The sequence below is a fragment of the Microtus oregoni genome, unplaced genomic scaffold (genome assembly GCF_018167655.1).
Source record: "Microtus oregoni isolate MIOR12 unplaced genomic scaffold, Mior012 000035F_ref0000213, whole genome shotgun sequence".
Classification (NCBI taxonomy): Eukaryota; Metazoa; Chordata; class Mammalia; order Rodentia; family Cricetidae; genus Microtus; species Microtus oregoni.
In genome coordinates this window covers 12804273-12830744 of record NW_024543094.1, presented here as the reverse complement: position 1 = coordinate 12830744, position 26472 = coordinate 12804273, and the positions used below count along the sequence as shown (strand labels likewise).

The 26472-nt window shown below is 38.8% G+C and overlaps 1 protein-coding gene across 1 annotated transcript; it reads right to left on the bottom strand.

Moving 5' to 3' along the window:
- Positions 1–2922: 2922 nt before the first annotated feature.
- LOC121432626 (3-alpha-hydroxysteroid dehydrogenase-like) lies at positions 2923–25942 on the bottom strand. The gene is made up of 9 exons (XM_041630716.1): positions 25802–25942; positions 21686–21853; positions 19982–20098; positions 17713–17790; positions 8704–8826; positions 7274–7383; positions 6846–7011; positions 5215–5297; positions 2923–3171 (listed from the first exon to the last, which is right to left on the bottom strand). Exons 1-9 carry the CDS (start codon positions 25883–25885, stop codon positions 3129–3131), a joined length of 972 nt encoding a protein of 323 aa, XP_041486650.1. The 5' UTR covers positions 25886–25942; the 3' UTR covers positions 2923–3128.
- Between the last annotated feature and the right edge of the window lie 530 nt (positions 25943–26472).

Sequence of the window (26472 nt, the reverse complement as noted above, 5' to 3'; positions counted from 1 at the left end):
TAGATATATAGAGATTATACTCAGTATAGATAGATAATCTTCAACCTCTTCAAAGAGCTGTAGAAAATGGCCTTTAATCTAACTCAGAGTTTCGTGATAGTGAGACACAATTGCTCCTGGCAACACTGCTCTATTCCCGAGAGAATGTTGAGCACCAAAAACACTCCACCTGGAGCCTTTCTATTTGGCAGAACTGGCCTTTGGACAAAGAAATGCCCATACCTCAACCACTGACACAGATACAGAGCGTGCATCAATGGATAAAACAGGACTGTCATATCCTGCCAAGACAGGGTAAGATAGTTTTGAAAAGTTCCTTGCCTTTAATAATGGTATGTCAGTTATGTTAGGCCTTAGCCAAAATTGGTTGACTCAACGTTGCAAACGAGACTTTGGGTGATTGCCCAGGTAATCAGTTGTCTCTGTCAATTGTTGCACATTTTGGATATATCTCGTTTGTTGAGTAGTGTTTATTCCCTTCTCAGATCTTTGACTGAGTTGAAGATTATATAATTGTAGTTACTCTTTACATTATTTGGACTTCTTGAGATAGAATGTTTAGCAAAGCTTTTGTTCTCAATATTGTTTGTTGTATTTATTATTTGTTGTTATTGTATGTAGTTGTATTTGGTTTAGTTCTGTCTTATTTAGACAAAAAGGGGAGATGTAGGGATAAGTCCCGCCCCTTAAGGGGCGTGTTCGCCTCAGGCTAATGTCTGCCTATAAATTTGGCGAGCAAGCTCCGAGCTTCTCGCTTCTGCTTTCCTGGTCTCCGCAGGAACGGTGGTTCTGTAAGTCTATTTCTACAGTAAAGCTATATATATATTTTTACACTCTGTCTGCATTCGCTTATGCCGCTACAGAAATAGAAAACACTATCCTGAGTGAGATAACCCTGACCCCAAAAGATGAATATGGTATGTATTCATTACTCATTAGTGGACTCTAGTCATAAACCAAGGACATTAGGCCTGTAGTTTGCAAGCCTAGAGAAGCCAAATAACAAGGTGAACCCAAAGAAAAACATATATAGATCCTCCTGGAAATTGGAAGCAAACAAGATTGCCAGTTGAGAGCATGGGGGTGGGGGTAGGGGTGGAGGTGCAGTTGGGGGAAGGGGGGAGGGGGAGAGCAAAGGGAGAAAGGAAAGACTGGAGAGAGCTTGGGAGAGTGGGAGGGTGGAGATGGAGGAAGGGCAGATATAGGAGCAGGGAAGAAGATATCTACATTAAGGGAACCATTTTAGGGTTGGCAAGAGACTTGGCTCTACAAGGGATCCCAGGTGTCCATGGGGATGTCCCCAGCTAGGTCCTTGGGCAGCAGAGCAGAGGGTGCCTGAACTGTCCTTGCCCCTCTATCACACTGATGATTATCTTGAATATCACCAAAGAATCTTCATCTGGTGACGGATAAAGCTAGAGACAGAGACCCTCATCAGAGGAATGGACTGAGCTCCCAAGGTCCAGTTGAAGACCAGAAGGAGGGAGAAGATGAGCAAGGAAGTCAGGGAAGGGAGGGGTTGGTCCACCCACTGAGACAGTGTGCCTATTCTAATGGGAGCTCATCAAATCCAGCTGGACCGGGACTGAATGAGATTACAATCAAACCAAACTCTCTTAATGTGGCTGACAATGGGGGCTGACTGAGAAGCCATTAATAAAGGTGCTAGGACTTGTTTCTACTGCATGTACTGGCTTTTTGGGACCCTAGTCTATTTGGATGCAAAGCTTCCTAGGCCTGGATGTAGGGCAGGGAGGGCCTTGGACTTCCCACAGGGCAGGATTCCCTGCCCTCTCTTAAGGAAGGAGGGGGAGAGAGGAGACTCAGTGGGGGAGCGGGAGGGGAATGGGAGGAGGGAAAGAAGTGTAAATTTTTGAATGGAAAAAAATAAATAAATAAAAAAGAAAAACAAACAAACAAACAAAAAAGATATTGCCCAAACTTAACAATTCTTAAAACACTGTGGTAGTCAAATGCAGTATTTCAAATAATCTTTGAAAATTTAAAGAATTTGTCTCATCAATCATCCTTTTAATAAGTTAGATAACACAATTTAATACCTTGTAGATATTTTATAAGTCTAAATTGTTTACCTATAAACACATAAGATCAAATTTCACAAATCAATTTTTGAATCTAGGAAAATTTTTCCTACCATGGCTCAATAAGGCAACTGCTGAAACTCACGAAAATACAAATGTCAAGTCTAGATCTCTATCATGGATAAAATATGTAGGTTTCATTTTACCTGTAACAAGTAAGCAGAGACGTATTCAGCTTTCTTCTGTCTCCCCATATCTGTGTCATGATATTTTAGTTGAGTTCTCGTCTTACCAACCCCCAACCTCCCAACCTTCCCCCAGGGAAAACTTATCTCCATGTTCTTGCAGCTCTGGTCCTTAGATTGGTGAAGGAAGCCATGGGACTCCTGGTCTCTTTTGCCAGATGTGCCTCACCTCCAAACCAAGAACAAAATAACGGCAGAGTACTTTCTTCTTTCTCAAAAATTTTGAGCAATATTGACTCAATAATCTATCATTGGTAATTCCCTAAACGATAAAATTTCTTCCAACTCCTACCCAAAAAATGTCTACTAAATGATGGTCATCATCTCATGCCTTCAGTCAAAGACTTTTGGGCCAATCAGGTTGGTGTCATAAGGAAATAAACCATTGAAGTCACAGAAATAGAAGCAGGCAAGAATCTTTAGGGCAGGACCTGGTGAACTGGCAAAGTGTTTAAAGGCTTGCTGCTCTTAGAGAAGACTAAGATTTAGCTTCCAAAACCCACATGGTGACTCATAACCATTGATAACTCCAGTTCCAAGTGATCTGTCACCCTCCATAGACACTGTATTCACAAGGTCCACACACTTGTAGGACACATATATGTAAAAAGAAAATAAAATAATCTTTCAAAATGTAAGAAATTTTGGTATCTTTAATCTTGATGCTGTCTTTCAAACTTCTCACACAGCTCTGGGGACTTAGCTTTAGCTGACTGTGAATTGACAAAGACAAGGAGGTCTGATAAGAAGTGATGTGTTCAATGACCAGTATTCAAGACTTGTCTCATATCATGATGCATAAATAGATCTTCTGGTAGGAATTCAGACAAGGGTCTCCATGTTAATATTCATCAGTAAATGGATGATTGGGATGTCCATCAAAACTACAATTAGAAAAAAACACGCCTAATATAAGAAATCGACTCTTCTTTGTTTTGAAGAAGGATAAATCCAAATGTTGGTCAGTACTAAAGGTTAGTTTAAGGTGTACTAGTTACTGCTAACAAGTTCACTTTCTTTTTACTATCAAACACGGTGTTACATATTGTACTGGCTAGTTTTATGTCAACTTGACACAAGCGAGAATCATCTGAGAGAAAAGAGCCTCAATTGAGAAAATGCTTCTATAAGATCCAGCTTCCAACAAGCCAGTATAGAGCACTTTCTTAATTAGTGATTGATGTGGGAGGCCACAGTCCATTATGGGTGGTGCGATTCCTTGGCTGGTAGTCCTGGGTTTTATAGGAAAGCAGACTGAGCAAATCATGTAGAGAAAGCCAGTAAGCAAAACTTCTTCATGGCTGCTGCATCAGCTCCTGCAGACAAGTTCCTGCCTTGCTTGAGTTCCTACCTTCACTGCTTTTCATAGGGAACTATTATATGTAAGTGTAAGAGAAATAAAACCTTTCCTCCCCATGTTGTTTTGATCATGCTGTTTCTTCATAGCAATGGTAACCCTAACACATAGGATTTAAAAGCAAAGTTTATAGAAAAAATTTCATTTTTTTTTTAAGACTGGGCCTCACATATTCCAAGCTGTCCTCAAACTCACTATATAGCTGACAATGATTGGGAACTTCTGACCCTCCTGCCTCTATCTCCCAGTGTTGGGGCTATAGTTTTGTACCACCATGCCCACTTTAACAATGTTAAGACCCTTATTCAAGAAGTATGCTTTGAAATTTGGTAATTTGCATACTTTACTAGTGACACAAATATAATTGACAAAGGTACTCTTTTATTTTTTATAGTTAAACATAAAATATAGCAATAACACCTCTATGCTTGCCATTCTCTCTATTTTTGTACTATTTCCCCTAATTCTTAATTTTTTATACATAGAAAAAATTATTAATGGTGCATCTGTTATTTTCTTGAGCACATATAACTTTGAATTGGACTATTCTCATTTCACACACCATTCCATTATTTATATTGTGAGTTTAAATTTCCATTGGCAGAAAAATTACACACTGCTGCCCACACTCTTTTATAGGGTATGTCTTTTCTCACTTCACACAGTCTTACAGATGGAAGGAAAACTAGAGACCATTTGTAGGCTTCAAATTTCTCCCAGCTGTCGGGTGGTGGTGGTAGACATCTTTAATCCCAGCACTTGAGAGGCGGAGGCAGGCAGATCTCTGTGAGTGTGAGGCCAACCTGGTCTACAAAGTGAGGTCCAGGACAGGCTCCAAAGCTACACAGAGAAACCCTGTCTTGATAAAAAGGAAAAAAAAAATCTAACAATGGGAATGTCTCCAAGATCTTCCGTCTGGTTCTTAGCTCACTAATCTGAGACATCTCTGTCCTCTGCACTGAGATCTCTGTATTTCTTTAAATGCAAAACAATAGTTTCTCTTCACTTCACCAAGAACAACTGGTTTTATGCAAAGGTGGAATTTGAGGGCTGAGTTTAGAAAAAGGTATTGCATATTGAGAGACTTGAATCTATTTAAAGCATCGAATTGAAGAGGTGTAATTAACAATTGCATATGGAGTAGATATGAGGGTCTAACTAAGACCATGGTGTTGAAAAGATATCATTGATCTGGTTAGGAAAACACCCTGAGGTATGTGGGATCTGATGTATAAGCTCAGGTATTTAACTCAGGTAGATGGTAAAGTATATGTGCCATGACACAGCTGTAGAAAACAGAAGCCTACACAGAGCTTCAGTTTGAACAATGGTATTGTATTATCCAGAAAGTTCTGTGGCTTGAGATGGGCAGAAGGCACCCTTCTGGAAGTAAAGTTGACCCTGGTTCCACCATGAAACAGAGCCCTAGAGACAATCTGTAAGAACTCCCAAAGCAACTCATCCCCAGCTCACGTTAGCTTTTGTCTTCTGCATATCGAGGTGATATTTAACACATTACGTTTCTATTCAAAAAACAAACTGAAGAAATGTATTGATCAAAGGTACTTACTAATCTCCAGAATTGTATCTTAAATTTCTGTTCAAACCATCTATGATTTTCATGTCCTCTGAAGTCAACTGGAATTCAAAAACCTATCACAGAAGTAGAAATTATATCACTTTTATATTACATATTGTCAGTCTGAGAAGCCCAATCATATTCAAAAGAGTGGCATAGAGGCAATATCAAAAACACAGGAGACATGTCCTAAATCTCTTGAAGATATCATTCACAACATTCACACTATTAAGAAACAACAGGCAGAAAAGAAATAAAGCCATGTTCTTACATAAGAGATTGAACCACACAACTGCAAACCAAGGAAAGTCTTGGAAAGAAATAGAGATGATGTTATTGAGACATATGAACTTAGAATTATGAACAAAACATTAAAAAATTAATTTTAACAATAGAGTTTAGTAAAATGTATGGACGAGACTCCTATATCCCATTAAAAATGTGAAAATAAGTTTTATATAGTTTAATTTATCAATTGTCAAATGATAATTAAGTCATCAGCAAATAACCTAGGAACTGGTTTCCAAAGATCTTATGTAAATTAGAGATCAGTTAACATAAGAATTATCATCACTAGCTCTCAGTGTATTCAGAATAATGATTTTATGAATCTATCGTACTACTGTACAATGTGATAGAAGACAAGAGAAAATCAGTATCTGAACAGCTGATAAAGCTCTTAAAGGTAGGGTGGACTGAGCTGTTGCAGTGTAAGCCAAACAAGCCCTTTCCTCCCTCAAGTTACCTTTGGTCACGGTTTTAAGCCAGCAAAGGAAAACTAACTAGGACATCCTGTTCACCCAGTGTCAGCTGTGTACAAGAGGGACTCTGTGCCAAAGTAAAAAGTAACGACTGACATCCAAGATTGTCCTCTGACAGCCAGACACACATCAGACTATGTCCATATGCATAACACACACACATGCACCTGAATTCAATCCCTGAAGGCCTGAATTCAACCCCTGGAATCCATAGTGGAAAGAAAAGCTAACTCCTGAAAAGCTGTCGCCTGGCCTCCACATACACATCATGGCACCTGCATGCATGAACACAAACAAGCACACATACATACACACACACACACACACACACACACACACACACACAATTGAATATAATTTTAAAGGAGCCTAACATGCACAAAGATGTTCTGAGAGATCACAAAAGACCCATGTTAAGGATATGTGCTGACTAGTCCATGTCAACTTGCCATAAGCTAGAGTTATCTGAAAGCAGGGAACTTCAATTAAGAAAATGTTTCCATAATATCCAAATGTAATGTATTTTCTTAATTATTGATTGATGGGAGATGCCCGGCACATTGTGGTAATGCCATTCCTGTGCTGGTGGCCCTGGATTTTATAAGAAAGCAGTTTGAACAACCACGAGGAGCAAGCCAGTAAGCACTGCCCATCCATGGCCTCAGCATCAGTCATAGCTTCCAGGTTCCTCTCCTGGTTGAGTTCTTATCTCAACTTCCTTTGATGGTGAACTGTGATGTGGAAACAAAGCCAAATAAACCTTTTCCTACTCAAGTTGCTTTTGGTCATGATGCTTCATGACAGCAATAGTAACCCTAACTAAGACAGGATATTTCACGGATGCATCAAGGCCTACATCACCTGCATCATCTCTTTGATCCTCTTCTCATTGAAACTCCTGGCCAGGGTCACAATCCCACGCTGCAACAGGTAACGAAGGGCAACCAAGGCTGGTGCTTGCTTGTATTTCTTTGCCATGGTACAAAGAACTGGATCTTCTAAAAGTACTGGGCTGCTTTGGTCCACCCTGGAAGGGAAGGTAAAATGCTAAACTACAGAAGTTCAAATTATCTTAAGGATAGGAGGCCTCCAAAATTCTTATATACTCTAGACCATAGATATGCAATTATTCTCCTTAGGCCAGTAGAGTCAATATCACCTCAGGTCTTCTCAGAAATTTAAATGCCATCTTATCTAAGTCAGCTGAGAGTTAGATCTAGAAAGTTGTTAAAGGACTAAATCTATTTCAACAATGATATTTGAGATTCGCTGTTGTTTTTGATACCTACCATACTGGGTCTCGTGAACTTCCCAATGTACAGTAGGCAATCAGAGCAATGTCCTTGGACTTGCAATACTCCAGCATTTTGCTCTGGTTGAGATAAACATGACACTCCACCTGATAGAAAATAATCACATTAAAAGAAGCTTTGCATTAACACAAAAGGAAAACATCAAAATGAAAGAATGTGAAAAATTTTTAAAGTATAATGTAAAATTTGAAGTAAAAAATAAATTAAATAGCAATCAGTTTAAAAAAGTAGATTTAATCACTCTTTCTTATAGGAAGATTTTTCTAATATATATATATGAGAAGAAATAATTCTATGGACCCATTCTTGGATGCTAAATAATCTTTCCACTTCATGAACGTTGGCTATACACTCTTGATGAAATGTGTTATGACAACATTCATATGATAACCAGTTTGATAGGATCCATTTTAATGTAGGAAACCCATAAATCCATCATAATACAGAGAGAAAAGAAAAAGGGTAAACAAATCCATTTGCTCATGCTGACTTTCACTGTGACGGTTTAGAACATTGGTAGTCAAAGGGAAACTATTAATATGTGCTATTAGTTTGTAAAATAATTAATATTACCTCATATAAAATTGACTTTTATCCTGATGCATCAAAAGTTTATATAATATATCAAAATATTATGTAAGAAAAATAAAAGAGGCTGGTGAAATGGCTTAGCACTTGCTGGCAAGCCTGATGACCTGATTTCAATTCTTGTGACCCACAGTGTGTGTGTGTGTGTGTGTGTGTGTGTGTGTATAAACAGCTGACTTGCTGTCAGAAAGCAGGAAGGAGTACACTATGACGTGTGTGGTCAGGCAAAAGGTCAGCTCAATGTGCTCTGGCCAAAATTCCCATCATGATTTCACCATAACCAAGTAAGATATCTCATAAATCTAGGTGAATTTGATAGCTTCTAGTTACTTTCCCTATAGCAATGACTGTGGTTAATATACGTGAAATCAGGACCAAAAGCACAACCATCTAATATTCATGTTTGTACCATCCATCTTTTATTTTGGCTCCATAATTCTTTCCATTCCCACACTATCTTTCCAGGACCTTTCTTTCTGTACACAGTTCCCTCCACAGCATCTTTCTTCCTCCAGTTGCTTCTCATAGATAGAGAAGAACATATTCTCCTCCGTGGCCACACAATGACTGCTGCTTCCTTTGATTGCCTTTCCGTGATAGATTCTTATATCCAATTTTCCCAAAGCTATCCCCAATGTTCCACTATCTTTCTCATAGTTTTAGTGAAAGAATTCTATGTCCTTTCAGAGAGACTCCACTTTTAAAATTTCCATCCCATGAAGGTAAAATGAACAAGACTAGACAACAAATGAATATAAATCAGTGGTGCAGGAAGAACAAATTAAGGCATAAAAGGGCAAGGAGTGGAAAGGGCTCACCTGGTTGCACACAGGCTTGTACTTGAGCCCTGGCTTGTTCAGGATCATCTCCAGCTGCCTGCGGTTAAAGTTGGACACCCCAATGGACTTGGCCAGTCCTGCGTCCTTACACTTCTCCATGGCCTGTAGTGGAAGAGATAGTGAAGGATAAATTGTGCAGTTGTTCCAAGAATTGGTGTTAAAAGGGATGCTTCCAAGCAATTCTGGTTTCGACTGTCTAGAGATGGAGAAATAAGGGGCAGAAGAAGTGAAAGCAAGAAACAATTCTATGTCCTGAAGAAATAGGCAACATGAGAAGTCAGGCCAACTTCCAGAAAACCAGCAGCATAACTCCAATTTTCTTCATCATCATATCCCAGACCACATCTCTTACAGAAGCCTTCCACCCCATCAGAAGCCAGTCCAGCTTCCTAAAAAGCAGGCAACCCACTACCCCAGTCAATTTGCCCCTGCCAAACCCAGCATAAGCCCACATGCCCCGCCTCTTTTTGCCACCTGATCTGTGTCTACAAATCTGGCTTAAACCATCCACTCTCAAGAGGCAGGGCAGCATCCTGAATCCCTGGTAAAATCTCCATCCACCCACCCCTCCTTCCCAGCATAACCCCAACCACCCAACCTCTCCTCATTACCACTTATTAGCCCAAAACTCTGGCTGAATCTTTTCATTCCCCAGAGGCATGTCTAGCACACTGAATCCCATGTAATATTGCCCCCCATCCCAGCTGTGCTTGACCACCATACCTCCAATTGCCCCTCTTCTCCTTATCACCATATCCTTGTCCATACCTCTGGTGAAGTCTTCCACCCATCAGAGGCCAGGCCAGCATCCTGAACCCAAAGGACCAAGCTCATATTCTGAAAATCAGGCAGAAGCCTTCTACTTCACTAGAAGTGAGGCCAATATCTGAATCCCAGAGGACTCTTGGCCCGATCAGTAGTCATGCACATATATAACTAGAAAGCTAACCTCAAGCTTAGCAGCATCCCTCTGCTGGACCAGAGGTCATTCAGAATATTAGAAGTCCAGCCCTCAAAGTGGGTAAACCATGGGATCCAAAAGATCAGTGAGGAAACAGAATAAGGGGAACACTCCTTCATTGTTAGTGGGAATGCAAATATGTATAGTCAATTTGAAATCAGTATGACAGTTTCTCAGAAAATTAGGAATCAATCTACCTCAAGACCCAGAAATACTACTCTTGGGTATATACCTAAAGAATACACAGCCATATCACAAGGACACTTGCTTAACTACATTCATAGCAGGATTATTCATAATAGCAAGAACCTGGAAACAACCTAGATGCTCCTTAACCAAAGAATGGATAAAGAAAATATGGTGCATTTAGACAATGGAGTACTACTCAATGGTAAAAAACAAAACAAAACAAAACAAAAAACAAACAAACAAACAAAAAAAAACCAGTGATATCTTGAAATTTGCAAGCAAATGGAAGAAAGTAGAAAAAAAATCATCTGGAGTGAGGCAACCCAGACCCAGAAAGAGAAACACAGTATGTACTTACTCACAAATGTAGATAAGACACAAAGCAAAGAATAACCAGTCTATATTCTATGACAAGCTAGGTAACAAGGAGAACCCTAAGAGAGACATACATGAATGCCCCTGGGAAGGGGAAATAGAGAAGTGCTCCTGAGAAAATTGGGGGCATAGGGGTGGAAGGGAGAATGGAAAAAGGGTAGGAGAGAAGGGAAGGGGGAAGGAGAACATGAGGGAATGGGATGGTTGATATGGGGAAAAACAGAGAAGGAGAGCAAGGAAAGAGATTTCTTGATTGAGGGAATCATTATGGGTTAGCAAGAAATCTGACACTAGGAAAATTTCCAAAAATCTACAAAGATGACCCCAGCTAATACCCTAAGCAATAGTAGAGAGGGTGCCTGAACTGGCCTTCCCCTGTAATCAGATTGATGACTACCCTGTCATGACAGAACCTTCATCCAGCAACTTATGGAAGCAGATGCAGAGATTCACAGCTAGCAACAGGCAAAGCTCAGAGAGTTCAAACAAAGAGAAGGTGGAGTGATAATATGAGCAAAGGGATCAAGACCATGAGGGGGATAGCCATAGAAAAAACCTGACCTGAGGTAGTGAGAGATCACTGACTTCAGACTGACAGTATGGGAACCTGTACAGGCCCAAACTTGTACCTCTGAATGTGGATGACAGTTGTATGGCTGGGGTAGTCTGTGGGGCTACTGGCATTGGGACCGGGATTTATCACTAGTGCTTGGACTGGATTTTTTGGAGCCTACTTTCATTGGAGGAATAACATGCTCAGCCTAGATATAAGAAGTAGGTCTTTGGTCCTGCCTCAAAGTGTTGTTCCAGATTTTCTTGACTCCACATGAAAGGAAGCATCATCCACTCTGAAGTGTGGATGAGTAGTGAGATGTGTGGAAGATGGGGAGAGAAGCAGGGCAGGAGGAAGGGAGAACAGGAATTGATACGTAAAATTAGAAAAGATTTTTTTAAAAAAATTATGTTTTAACCAAAGTATTAGAGGAAATCAGCAAATTCCTTAAAGAATGACAAGAAAGTTCAGAAGAAGCAAACAAATAGATTGACAAAATTATTCAAGTCTCAATACATTAAAAACAAAATAGAAACAATAAAAATAGCACAAACAGAGGGAATTCAGGAAGTAGAAAATCAAAGTAAGCAAAGGAAATACATTTACAAGCATCACCAACAGAATTTAAAAGATAAAAAAGAGAGTCTCAGATGTTGAAGACACAATAGAAGAAATAGATTCATCAGTCAAAGAATATGGTAGAGCTAAAAAAATCCGAACACAAAACATTCAGGAAATCTGGGACACCAAGAAAAATCCGAATCTAAGGATAATAGGAATAGAAGAATCCAAGCTCAAAAAGCTAGAAAATATATTTAACAAAACTATAGAAGAAAATTTTCTTAACCTAAAGAAGGACATACCTATAAAGGTACAAGAAGCTTACTGAACACCAAACAGATGGGAACAGAAAAGAAATTCCCTGTGTCACATACTATTAAAACACTAAATACACAGAACAAAGAAAGAATATTAAAAACTGCAAAGAAAAAAGACCAAGTAAAGTGTAAGCAGACCTATAAGAATTACACCCAGCTTCTCAACAGAGACTTTAGAAGCCAGAAGTGCCTGGACAGATATTTTACAGACTCTGAGAAACCACTAATGCCTGCCCAGACAAATATACCTAGCAAAACTTTCAATCAGTATAGAGGGAGAAAAGAAGACATTTCATGACAAAGTCAAATTTTAACAATATCTATCCACAAATTCAGTCCTATAGAAAGTACTAGAAGGAAAACTCAGGTCCACTCACATCAACACAGACTATAGATAATCTCACACCAACAAAAGCCAAAGAAGAGAAACACAGACAGACAGACAGACACACACACACACACACACACACACACACACACACACACACACACACAGGCATTACTGATAACAATAACATAATAGAAACAAATAGTCAGTGGTCATTAAGATCTCTCACTATCAATGGACTCAATTTACCAATAAAAAGAATAGGCTAAAAGAATGGATTGAAAAAACAGAATCCATACTTCTGCATACAAGAATTATACCTCAACATCAAAAATAGAAATTATTAGCCGGGCGGTGGTGGCGCACGCCTTTAATCCCAGCACTCAGGAGGCAGAGGCAGGCGGATCTCTGTGAGTTCGAGACCAGCCTGGTCTACAAGAGCTAGTTCCAGGACAGGCTCCAAAACCACAGAGAAATCCTGTCTCGAAAAAAGCAAAAAAGAAAAAAAAAGAAAGAAATTACTCAGAGTAAATGGCTTCCAATCAAATTGCCCTAACAAGCATTTGAGTGTAGCAATCATAATACCTAACAAAATAGACTTCAGACCAAAATTAATCAAAAGAGATGGAGAAAGATATCTTATACTCGTCAAAGAAAAAGCCACCAAGATTATGTCTCAGATCCAAGGGTACCCAGATTTGTAAAAGAAACATTACTAAAGTTTAAACCACACATAGAATCCTACATATTGATACTAGGAGTCTTCAACACTCCACTTTCTCCAATGGGCAGGTCATTCAGATAGAAAATAAACAAAGAAATATTGGAAACTGAACAGAGAAATAATAGTCCTAAGTATTAGGATGCAAATTAACTTAACACATGTCTATAGAATGTTTCGTCAAAACAGAAAAAACCTATCTCAGCACTTCATAGAATCTTGTCCAAAATTGACCACATACTTGATCACAAAGCAAATCTCAACAGACACAAGAAAATTGAAACAATCCCTTGTATCCTAATAAATTATCATGGATTAAAGTTGGATTACAACAACAGAAAACCCACAATTTGATGGAAACTGAACAGCCCTTTACTGAATTAACACTGAGTCAAGGAAGGAATAAGATGGTCCTTTGGGGTTCCTGCTACATGAAAGAATCTGCCAGACATTCTACAGGACACAGAAGAAGTGACTGACAAACTGCCAATATAGGTTGAACTGTCTTTGAATTTTCCTATTTCATAGAAAAGTCTGCTGGATGCTATGGGCCAGTAGGCTGAAAATGGATGCACCAACAGTACAGAAGAACTTTGGGTAACTGTTCAGACAGTGAGATGTCTCTGTTAATTCTCAAGTTTTGGAAGTTGCTTACAATGCACTTCCTTTTTACTTAGGTAATAGTGTATCCTTCTGGAGTCTTTGATGGAGTTGAAGAATTTTATATTTACAGTTTTTCTTAGTCATAATAAAAGATAAAACTGAACGAGCATGTGATCAAACCGGACCCTCTGAATGTGGCTAACAATGAGGGTGGACCGAGAAGACAATGATGATGACACCGGATTTTGATTCTATTGCATGTACTGGCTTTTTGGGAGCCTAGTCTGTTTGGATGCACACCTTCCTAGACCAGGATGATAGGCGGGGCTTGGACTTTTCACAGGGCAGGGCACCCTGACTTCTCTTAGGACTGAAGAGCGAGGGGGAGGGGGAGTGGGGTGGAGTGTTAGGGAAATGGGAGGAAGGGAGGATGTGGAAATTTTAATAAATAAATAAATAAATAAAATAAAATAACAATGTTATAAATATTGTAACTGTAATTCTTGCTTGATACCTGTTTTGTTATATGTAATTTTACTATGTTAAAACCTTCCTTTTCATTTAAACAGAAAAGAGGAGGTGATATGAGATTTCCCTCTGTATGCTGTGAATATCATTGGTTAATAAAGGAACTTCTTTGGGCTGATAGCAGAGCTATAGGGGAACAGATCTAGGCAGGGGAAACAAAACAGAATGCTAGGAGAAAGGAGGTAAAGTCAAAGCAAAGCCATAGACCCACCACAGATAGACACTGGGAACTTTACCCAGTAAGACATAGCTACGTGGCAATATACAGATTAACAGAAATGTGTTAAATTAATATATGTGCTAGCCATATGATCTGTGTGATTATTTTGTGTCTGGGAACCAACAAGTGGCCCTTCTCCAACAGATATATGTATGGTAATTTCTCAGAAAATTAGGAAACAACCTTTCTCAAGACCCAGCAATACCACTTTTGGGCATATATCCAAAGGATGCTTGATCATACCACAAGGACATGTGCTCAACTATGCTCATAGCAGCATCGTTTGTCATAACCAGAACCTGGAAACAACCTAAATGCCCCTTGACTGAAGACTAAATAAGAAAAATGTGGTACATTTACACAATGGAGTACTACATAGCAGAGAAAAATAATGACATTTTGAAATTTGCAGACCAATGGATAGAGCTAGAAAACATCTTATTGAGTGAGGTAATGCAGATCCAGAAAGACAATCATCATATGTACTCACTCATAAGTGCTTTTGAAACACAAAACAAAAAAACCAGCCTATAATTCACAATCCCTAGAGGACTTAGACAACAATAAAGACCCTAAAAGAGAAATACATGGATCTAATCTACATGGGAAGTAGTAAAAAACAAGATCTCCAGAGTAAATTTGAAGCATAGGGACCATAGGAGAGGGTTGAAGGGCAGGGGAGGGTCAGAGAGGGGAGCAGAGAAAAGTATATAGCTCAAAATATCAATAAAAAATCCCAATGCAATTCTTTACAGCCCTTGAAAGAACAATACTTCATACGAAAAAAAAAAAAAACCAGGATAGCTAAAACAATCATGGACCATAAAAGTACTTCTAGAGGTTTTGCCATTCCTGATCTCAAACTCTACTAAATAAGGCTATAGTAACAAAAGCAGCTTAGTATTGGCATAAAAACAGATAGGTGGATCAATGGAATCAAATTGAAGCCCTAGACATAAATCCACATACCTATGGACACCTGATTTTTTTACAAAGAAGCCAAAATAATACAGGAAAAAAAGCACCTTTAACAAATGGTGCTGTCATAATTGGATGTTCATATGCAGAAGTTTAAAAAAAATCATTATATATCATCCTGCACAAAACTCAAGTCCAAATGGATCAAAGACCTCAACATAAATCCAGCTACACTGAAGAATGGAGAATAACCTTGAACCCTTTGGGAGAGGAAACAACTTCCTGAAGAACAACAATATAGGAGACACTAAACCCCAAAATTAATAAGTAAGACCTCATAAAACTGAAAAGGTTATGTAAGGTAAAGGATACTGTCAATAGAACAAAACAGCAGTCTGCAGAATGGGAAAAGATCTTCACCATAGCAACATCTGAAAGAGCACTGATTTCCAAAATATATAAAGAACCCAAAAAACTAGACATCAAAAAAACCAAATCATCCAATTTTAAAATGTTGTAAAGATCTAAACACAGAATTCTCAAAAGAAGAATATCAAATGGCTGCGAAACAATGAACAAGGTGCTCAACATCTTTAGTCTCCCACAAGACCCAGCTATATCACCCTTGGGCGTATGCCCAGAGGATTCTCAATCATACAACAAGGACAATTGCTCAACTATGTTCATAGCAGCTTTATTCACAATTACCAGAACCTGGAAACAATCTAGATATCCCTCAACCATGGAATGGATAAAGAAAATGTGGTACATTTACACAATGGATTATTATTCAGCTGTTAAAAACAATCAATGAAACTTTGAAATTTGAAGGCAAGTGGATGGAATTACAAAACAATCATCCTGAATGAGATCACCCACACCCAGAAAGACAAACATGGTATGTACTCATTTATGTTTGTAAGTTGATTTTATCTGTAAAGTAAATAATAATGCTACAATTCACAGACCCAGGGAATCTAGATGACAATGAGGACTCAAGGGATTTCCTGGATCTCCCTGTGTACCACCTGCCTGTACTATGTGACAGTACTGTACTGCTCCTGTATTGCGGCGCACCTGCCCTACAGAACCATTCGTGAGCCGGGCAAGGACATGGAGATTTAAACACACAAAGACACACAGATAGAGACATGGGTCATCCTTGAAACAGGAATGCCCCAAGAATGCCTCCTTTATTGTGTTCAGGAGCAGCTTATATAGGGATAACCACGCCCCAGTCAAACCCACCAGAAATCACTCCCCTACCATCAGGAACTCCTGAGGGTCTCATGCTCAGAGCAGCTGCAGGCTGTCACAGAGCAGAGGAAAACAAGCTGTTTACAAGAAATTCAGGATCTGGGGGTCACTGCTCCGAACATCCCTGGGAAGAGGAAAGGCAAGAGATTTGGGTGGTCTCAGGGTAGGTAGGGATGGGAACGTGAAGGATCAGGTGGGGGCAGGGTGGGAGAAGAATACTGAAAGAGTGGACTTCAGAGGGATCATTTCAAGGTCAGGTAAAAACCTGGTGCAAGGGGAACTTTCAGGAATGTATGAGGAAGACATCAGCTAAGACTCCTAACAAAGGGGGTATGTACCTTGAACTGGCCACCTCCAATGACCAGACAAGACTACCAGTGGAGTGACCCAGCCACATAACCTGCCTGCTGACCTAAGGGATATGCTGGTGTAAGGGTGATGCAGGTTATGGGAGTGGCCAACCAACGACTGGTTCAGCCTGAGACCCATGCCAGCATATTGAGAGTGAGCCGCCCCTGAACTGCTTGGAACACCATGACCCAGAGACTGCATGACCCAGAGACCTAGGATAGAACTAAACATGACTGGAGCAAATTAAAGTCAGTGTATTGATGCCTAATGCTATTCTCCTATACTCATAGATTAGTGCCTAATCCAATAGTCATCAGAGAGGCCTCATCCAGCAACTGGAGAGAACAGATGTAGAGACCCACAATCAAAGTTTACACTGGGCTTGGGAAATCCGTTGAAGAGATGAAGGAAGAATTATAGCAGCCAGAGAGGTCAAGGACATCACAAGAAAACCCACAGAATCAACTAACCTGGGCTCAGAGGAGCTCACAGACACTGAACCAACAATCAGGGAACCTGCATGGAACTGAACTATACCCTCTGCATATGTATGACAGTTATATAACTTGGTTTTCTTGTGGGACTTCTAACAGTGGAAGCAGGAACTATCTCTGACTGTATTGTTGGCTTTTGGGGCCCCTATTCCTCAAATTGAGTAGCTTTGCCCAGTCTTAATACATAGTGAGGTGTGTTACAATGGTTTATCTTATTGCAACTTGTTATGCTATGTTTTGATAATGTCTGTGGGAGGCATGTACTTTTTTGAATAGAAGTAGAGAAAGAGTTCATGGAGGAGGGAAGACAGAGGGGAGATGAGAGAGGGGTAACTGTAGCTGGGATGTAAAGCAAACCAACCAACAAATAAATAAGAAATTGTGGAATTCAACATTTGTTTAAAAAGAGATCCCTAAACTCCTGCCCTCTGTTCTTCTCCATTCTTATTATTTACCAATAATGATTTCCCCTGCTAATTCCATCAAAACCTTTCTTACTAAAGCTACAAATTTCTAGACTGAGCCATGTACATTCTATTCTCACAGGTGAAGGTAATATCTGACTCAAACTCTCACTATATTCCCTCTGTATTCTCCTCTCTAAGAACTCACCTCCCATGTGTCACAGAGATTCACCGGGTCCACCAACAGATTTCCATGTTCATCTCTTGGAAATAGCTTAGCTCCAGGCTGGAATTGAATCATCCATTTTAAAGACTTTACCACACTCATGTTACCACATTTGGTCACACTGCCAAGTCTCTCAGAGTCTGGGCCATGAAACCTTCCCAAATAAGTAGGACATTATTTTAGATACTTTGCAATTGGAGTGACAAAGGATAAAACTTTAAAGATTGGCATCCCCTAATCGTTTATATTTTCCTTATGCTTAAATAGTGCTTTCTTCAAAGTCCTAATGGTGTCTTACATTGCTTTTGTTATTATTTCAGCCCCTATATTTCCCTACAGGAAAAATGCCTCTATCTTTTTGGTGAATGCAGTAATTATATGACCTTGGTCTCTGGCAATAACAGACTATGACGTGAGCAAAACAGTTCCTTATCACAGTGGACAGATGATTGTGTAATGATATGCACAATTAAACTGGGCCATCAGTCAGACTTTCTTTTCAGGATTAATGTGGATTAGAAAGCCAAAGTAACTCTCCAGTTTTACCAATCATGAATTTTGAATTGCAACGACAATTCTGCCAGCAGCAAATGACAGCCCCCAACTAAATAGACAAGATGTAGAGATAAGGAATGGAGAAAGTATCTCTGAAGCTGATGCTATTCATATCTTTAAATGTAGTCATGGTTCAGACTTATGTAATATAATAGACTCCATTGCACAAACTAGCCTAAGTTTTCCACATAATTTTATAGCAAGAAATCTGCATAACACTGTTATTAATGGCTAAATGCCATCTACAAAACCCACCACTATGAAATATCAAGACAAATAATCTCCAGTCGCCAACTCTCCAAGGGCAGGTAGTATGAGAACCAGATGCACTGCTTGGCTTTCTGCTGCCATTATAAACAGCTGGGAAGGAAAGGGTTTATTTAATGCCTTACACTTCCAGAACACAGTCCATCATTGAGGGCAGGGACTCGAGCAGAAACTGAAGCAGAAAACATGGAGGAATGCTGCTCCAGGGTTCACTCCCTTCCTCATTCATCAGCTAGCTTCCTTCCATAGGCCAGGTCCACCTGCAAGAGGGATGGCACTTTCCACAGTGGGGTGGGCCAACTCACATCAGTCCATAGTCAAGATACTTCCTCAAAGACATGACCTCAGGCAAATCTGTTCTGAGCAATTCCTTAACTGAGACTCCCTCAGATGACTTTGGGCCCTGTCAAGTTGAGAGCTAAAACTAACCAGGATACCAACACAGACTGAGTACCACCAGATCTGCTTTCAAAGTGTAATTATGAAAGATGTTGGAACCTCATTGTGAAGCATATGTGTGGCAGTTTTATTAATCTCCATGCAATCTGCATGTAAACACCTTCAAAAGACTAAGGGGAACTGAGGACATGGCCTAGTGGGAAAAGCATTGGACTTGAAAATCTAAGGACCTGAATTTGACCTTCAGAACTCATGTAAAACAGCAAACAGGAAACAAAATTTAAAGCCAGGTATGGTTATACAAGTTTGCAGTCCTAGGACTGGGAAGATGGAGACAGGGAGATTCCTGAGGCTAATTGTCCAGTCAGTCTAGACTATTCAGAATTCTAGGCCTGTGAAAGACCTTATATCAAATAAATTGTGGATGACATCTAAAGAACTACACCAGCATCTATTTTCTGTCTTTCACATGAATACGCACACACACGCATGTGCAACTACAAACATGTCCACTTGCACATATGTGAACACATATGCAAACATACACACCAAAAAAAGATACAAACTTACAGGGACAAAAATTGTAACTATGCCTTGAATGTTTTTTGGGGTTTTCCCCCAAGTTTCTAGTAAGAGGACCACTAAATTATTATTATTATTATTATTTTATTTTGATTTTTTGAGAGAGGGTTTCTTTGTAGTTTTGGAGCCTATCCTGGAACCAGCTCTTGTAAATCAGGCTTGCTATGAACTCACAGAGATCTATCCACTTGTCTCTGTTTCCTGAGTGCTAGGATTAAAAACATGTATCACCATCGCCTGGCTTAAATTGCTTTCTTTCACAATCAGAAAACACTGTTTCAAGGTTCAAAAAAATATCTCAATGAAATGGAATTTGAAAATTATTGTTTAGGATTTGCATCAGAATAATCCATACATTCACCCAACAATATAAATCATAAATTGTCACATAACTGTTAGTTATACAGGCACTACTAGTGAAATAATGGTAAGCACAGTGATTGCTCACCTGCAAAGCCATTGGGAAATGAATAATATACAGATCGACATAGTCCAACTGAGCTTTCTTCAGTGATGCTTCCAAGCAAGATCGAACCAATTCTGGTCTATGGAAAGTGCTCCAAAGCTGCCATTGTTAAAGAATGAAATTTTAAACTCAGAGTTCGTTCACTTTTGCTCAATTACTTTATTGAACAAATAGACATTTTTCTACAGCTGGAAACACTCTCCCTGCTTTTCTTTGTCTTCATTGGTTTTTCACATACAAACTCCATTGTGTGTATAGTCCAGTGCCTGCCACTGAGCTATGTAACGTGAACATCATTGCATGCTTGGCTATTATCAGTTTATCTACTAGACATGGAATAAAATATTTAAATAGAAAGGTTGTTTTCTCTAACAATAACATTGAGTTTACAAAATCACACTCAGGATTGGTTGAAATCACTCATCCGTTCAAGCACACAGGCAGAATCACTACTCATTCAATATACATAATTGAAGGTTGTAGAAAAACCCTTTGGGGACATGTTAGTGTGTGCTGAACTCAACAGAATGTACTTTAGCTATGCTTTTTGTGAACAAAACTCCTGAAAAGATACTGTTTCTGCAGAGTCTGATTGACTGATTGAAACTTCACTATGTGGTGAGGCTGGAATGCTGCGGGTTTAGAGGCTAATTATCTTACCTTCGACAAGTCATCTGGAACAGTCATTGCTGTGCACCTCTGTGTCAGAACTAAGATATTGTAGCAATGGATTAAAATAGTTCAGACTATATTAACTTATTTGAATACTAGCTTCCACGATTTCAAAATCTAAGAATGTCATCTATAGCATGTGAAACCTAAAAAAAAAAAAATTCCCTCATCTTATTCTACCCGCCTCCCTGGTGTACTCACCAATGTATTTTAAACGTGCAAAAAAACCTTCATGAAACTGCTACCATGTTGGGGAATAGAATTTGAGCTAGGCTAAATCTGTGTTCCTGAGTAATGACTACTCAAAAATAAAATCCTATTTGCTTTAATACTAGGTTCTTAAAACCCTATATTCCGATTATAATAGAGTTTCATATTTTATCCTTCTGTGTGAACTCTGACCCCATAAAACTTTGTTTACTAGCCTGGGACAAAGGCTTCTATCTGCCCAAGAAATGTTTCTGGCAAGATGTGTTCTCTTTCTGCCCCTCCTCAACAATAAAGCTTAGGGAATTCAAGGGCATTGTGATACAGCCCGTATTGTCCATGACTTTCTGTCCTCTGGGCACTTTGGTGATGGTGAAGAGTAATGTTCTGACTTCCGTTGTTGGTCTCCCTGATTTACTTGGGATAAAAACTCCTCAGAACATCAGTAAAGATACTCTAGAGCAGCATAACCTACAGTCCCCTGGTTCTGTTGAATCGCAAATTCCACTTCAATTCTTCAGCAGTGCTCATTGCTGAGTCATGGTCAAGCTCTATCTGATTCTACATTTCATGGTGAACCACACTGCTTTGACTTGAGATTCAAAACAGTATACATACATAAATTTTAACTCCGTAGTGAGAACAAAGACATATTTATCTTTTTTATCCTAGCTTTACTACATGAATGTGTGAAAAATGTATATAAATAAGCAATGTTGTATGAAACAGGTATTGATCCAAACACATAATTGTCTCCTCAGCTCAGCCACATTAAAAAGGTTCACAAGCATCTCATGTATAAAATACCTTTGATGTATAGAATATATCTTCTCTTTTCACAGTACCATCTGCAATCTTGCTTCTAATGGCTTGTCCTGCTTCCTCTTCTATTCCATACAAATAAGCAGAATCAAAATGCCGGAACCCAGCATCTATAGCTGTTTTGGTAGCCTTGATAAGTTCATCCTTAGGAACCTAAAAGAGCAAGCAAAAATAGTATCTGTGTAACGAAAGACATTTCATACAAAAACAATGGCTTTCTAGTGAATCAACTTCTCCTTCTTGAAGTTGCTCTTTATGTGTGGTGGTAATTCAATTCTAATTTTCCTGGATCTCTTACAATCAGGACGAGTGGTGGATGCCTCCCAAATGTGTTCAGTCCAGAGCAATCAGTGCATCACTGTACTGGAAATTCTAAAAAACATATCTCCAAACTCAGTGATTTGATCAAAGGACTCAGAGGCCTGATTGAGGAGACAGTATAGGAAGACAGGAAAACTTACAGGGATATGGACACAGGAAGAAAATGGAGCCTCTCTCCTGGAGTCTGGTTGAAGCCTCTTACCAGCTGAGTATCAAGAATTCCAGCACAGTTACCAATGTGTGCTGTGATGGCTATAATATTATAGCATTTCTTTCATATTCAGATATTTTGTATTAAATGACAATAAACTTGATTTAAGTTCTGGCATGTCTATACCTTGGAGACATATTTCTGGGCATCTCAAACAAGATTGTTAGCTTTTTGTGTGGTAAAGATGTCCAGTTTCATTTATCCCTGTGACCTAGTATCCCTTTGTCAATTGTGATCCTGCCTTGTGACCTTCAGAAACCACTCCATGAAGTCGTTTAGATATCTTTTAGTCCTCTGAAGATAATAGCTCCACTTAAATGGTATATATGGCTAGTATAAAAAAGATGTGACATTACCATGAAGAGTGTACCCACACTTGGGTGTATTTTATTCTTGTTCTTTATATTCCATGTTTAAATCTACATTTTAAAGTGTGCTTTAGAACTGGGCAAATAGCTCAGTTGGTAAAATGCGTGTTGCACAAGATGAGATTCTGATGCTGATCCCCCAAACTCATGTTAAAACATGGGGTGGAGGTGTACATATTTGAGATCCCAGAGCTAAGGAAGCAGAGGCAAACAGATGAACCAGGCCTACTCAGTCTGCTTGCAGAGCTCCAGGCTAGTGGAAGACTCAGCCTCAAAAAACAAAAACAAAAACAATGTGCATAGCAACAGAACAACACCCAAGGCTGATCTCTGACCTCCTCATGCATACACCCATGTGCACATAGACATGCGCATGTGCATAGACACACACACACACACACACACACACACACACACACACACACGGGTATTGTTATAAAGAAAAAACAAAGAGGCTTTCCTATATAATTTCAGATTTTTGTCAGTGATAATGTCTTTTTGCCTTCTGTCTCTCTTTCTCTCCTCTCTTTCTTTCCAAGGCAATTATTTTTAACTATATAACCTACAAAAGTCATTCTGCAATTACACCTACATGAATGAGTTCAAGTGGCCTACGGAATTTTATGGTAGTATATTACATTCTAACCCAAGACTCTTTCATGTAGAATAAATTGTAAGAGGACAGTGAAATAACCAAAGCTGAACAAGTACAAAAGAGCCAAAAGCTCATAAAATTATTGAACACTGAAATCAGCTTGGTAACAATGATTAACTGAAATGTCCCTTTATTCAGAAAGCCCAAACCTTTGAGTCATGGTCAAAGTTCTCTGTGTATTGATTCAGGACCAGAAAAAAAAAATAAAGGAGAAAGAACAGCAGTCTTTCAAAGTGTTGCTTCCACAGTCTGTTGAAAACTGATCTCATCAATGACTTGCACAAACAGGAACTTAAAGAACCTAGTTTTTCTAAGAGGTACATTGTCATCTAAGATTTCATGATGCAGTGGGGTTAGTAGTTGTTTACAATTCATTTTGCATTGGATCATTACTGGAGTCTAAACAATGAGATATATTAGAACTTTACCAGTATTTTTTTTATTACCAAATTTGCACAGCATAGAAAGACAGGAATAGCTAGACACAGGCAGATACTATGTTATCTATTAATTTGACCTGCATATACCTTTGTATAATTCACAGAAATGATGCTGTATCTCATTAACATTGGGTCTGTTTCCCTTCATCCATGTCAGGTGGCCCACAACTGTCTATAACTCCACTTCCATGGAATAACGCACCTTCTTCTAGCCTTGAGGTATCATGCCTTTACCCCCAGACACACATACATATATACATCAAAATTAAATAAATATTTCAAAAATATCAGAAATGATGATATTAATTTAAATCTAAGTAGGACACAAAATGTTGTATTTAATACAAATAAAAGAAAATAATAATGCTATTAGTTATTAAAGCAGTTACATGAATCCCCTAATGTCACACAGAAATATCTATTTACATAAATATTTGTTATGGTTCTATTGTGAGATAAAACATTCTTAAAAATATACTACATATCATCTCAACTGTATAAAATTGTTTATAGTGCTTTTTTGTTCAATGTGGCAGCTGTCACCTTGAACTTCACCATTTTTTTATTTTTAAAATGAGATGAGAATAGTTCTGAACTTTAGATATTGCTCTATATGCACAACTTACATGTATGTTCCATAATTTAAAAATACTTATGAAAAATATAATCAAAATGAGCTTGTTTTTCATGATACAAGAGTCTGATTTATCTTACTAACAAAGAAGATAATAATAATGGAGATGAATTATAAAATTTTTCTTACTTGTGTGCGTGTATGTGTGTGTGTGTGTGTGTGTGTGTGTGTGTGTGTGTGTATGCTGTACATCTGGAGGTCTAGGAAGACCTGTGAGAGTCAGTTCTCTCCTCACACCATATAGATTCTAGGGATCAATTAATCTGAAGTCATCAGAGACTCTACATAATTTTTCAGGAATTGTTTTCTCTAATGTAGTCAATTTTCCTAAAATATTATAATGTTCTTCTTTGATAGTTTTTCATTTGAATTTTTTTTATCTTATGTGTGAATGTTCTGTCTGTATGTATATCCATGTCTCACTTGTCTGGTACTAGCAGAAGCAAGAAAAGGTTGTTGGATGCCCTGGAACTGGAGTTATAGACAATTGTAAGTACAATGAGGGTGCTTGGGACCCAACTCCTCTGCAAGAGTAGCCAGTGCTCTTATCTGCTGAGAAATTCTTCCTGCTCCAAGTTGTCCCTTTGGACTCCCTTGAGCCCAGCCCTGTCATTCTCTAAGTTGTAGTGACTTCTACAGATTTACTGAGACTGCAGCTGTTGCGATATCTTTGCTCTTTACCTTTCTCTCTCTCAAGCTATGAATGCTATGAAGTAAAAAATTCCTACCCCAAAAGGTCAAGATATCTCTGCCATTATGTCTTCTGCATGAGAAAACTACCACTCAAGCTTTAAGTGCTGTCCTTGACACTCACTGAAAAACCAGAGGATAAAACCAGAATGTAAGCATTATCCCATGAGGACCTCCTGTAGTATTTTGATTCAATTCAAATAGGAATATGGAGCATGACTTTAGAGTTGCTTTGTTAAAGTATAGTATACCCATATAATGTTTAATATTTACTTTTATTTGGTAAGTTTTTCTACAGTGAAAATAGATAGCAAGTCTTATTTCACCACAGGTCTGGAATTTCAGGTGCTGATTCCCTGCTGCTCAGAAGAATGCAATAAGCTCATCATTTTTCATAAGAAACATCTCTAGTCAAGTCTATCAAAAATATTTCATCTGGATCACATCTACCAGAGAGAGGTAATTACTTGAGTCACAGAAATAATCCATGTCACTAATCCCATTGCAATCAAACTCAAAACACAATAGTAGCACTGAGAGCTTTTGTCCACTTATTGCCAAACAGGCTGAAACTAAAGGAAAAACAGAGTCTAGAATAAACAGTACTGTCCACACGATAAATCTCCAAGTATCAAGACTGCCTTCTCTAATACACATGGATATCATAATCTGGAGATTCTGGAAGTCTGCTTCAAACTGGAGCAAATCTGAAAGTACACTTCAGTTTCCACACATCCTTGATTTTTTTAAATATACCCTTATACCCAAGACACAATTGTTACCTTCTCAGGCACAGTGGTTCCAAACCCCAGTACAGGGATGAAGTGACCATCATTCAGAGTTATTCGCAGAGGCACAGAACTCATAGCTTGTCAATCAGGCAACTAAGCAGGTCTTGAGTCTTCTGCTTGCACAGGGTGCAGGCCAGCCAAATGTGAAAGCTCTTTAAATATCTAGTGGAAAGTTAAACAGTGGCATGTGGGAGGAGCTTCTTAAAGCAATAGTCCACAGAGTATAGAGTTAGAGGCTGTTTTTATTTGTATGAAAGTGAAGTCCAATAAATTATTGGAGAGTGAAACTGAAACCATGAAATTCTTGTAGAAGAAAAGATTCCTGTCACAGTTCTCATTTACTTCTTTAAATTGTTAAAAAGGAAACTGGTGGATAGTAACTGATCTGTCATATGTTACCTACAAGCGATGACTGGCTCTAGCTTTTCACGTGAAAAGGGTATCTATTGTCCTCTACTTTCTAAAAAATAAGATTCTCATCGCAACTTTCCCACACAAATACATGGTGTCTTGATCATATTTACCTTTTTCATGGTCCTGTCTGTTCCTTTTCTGGCTGACTAAATAGTCCCCCTTCTGCTTTTATGTCTTTTCCAAAAACTAGACATCATCTATGGGGAACTCATGAGCTCTATGCATTTCTACGTTGGGACTTTATGTTT

Bases quoted from the DNA above. Each gene is read 5' to 3' on its own strand.
- LOC121432626 (XM_041630716.1), bottom strand. From the start codon at position 25,885: ATGAGTTCTGTGCCTCTGCGAATAACTCTGAATGATGGTCACTTCATC. The intron at 21,854-25,801 runs GTAACAATTGTG...TTGCTCTTTTAG, and splicing joins GAACCACTGTGCCTGAGAAG to GTTCCTAAGGATGAACTTAT. The intron at 17,791-19,981 runs GTGAGCAATCAC...ATTCAATTCCAG, and splicing joins ATTTCCCAATGGCTTTGCAG to CCTGGAGCTAAGCTATTTCC.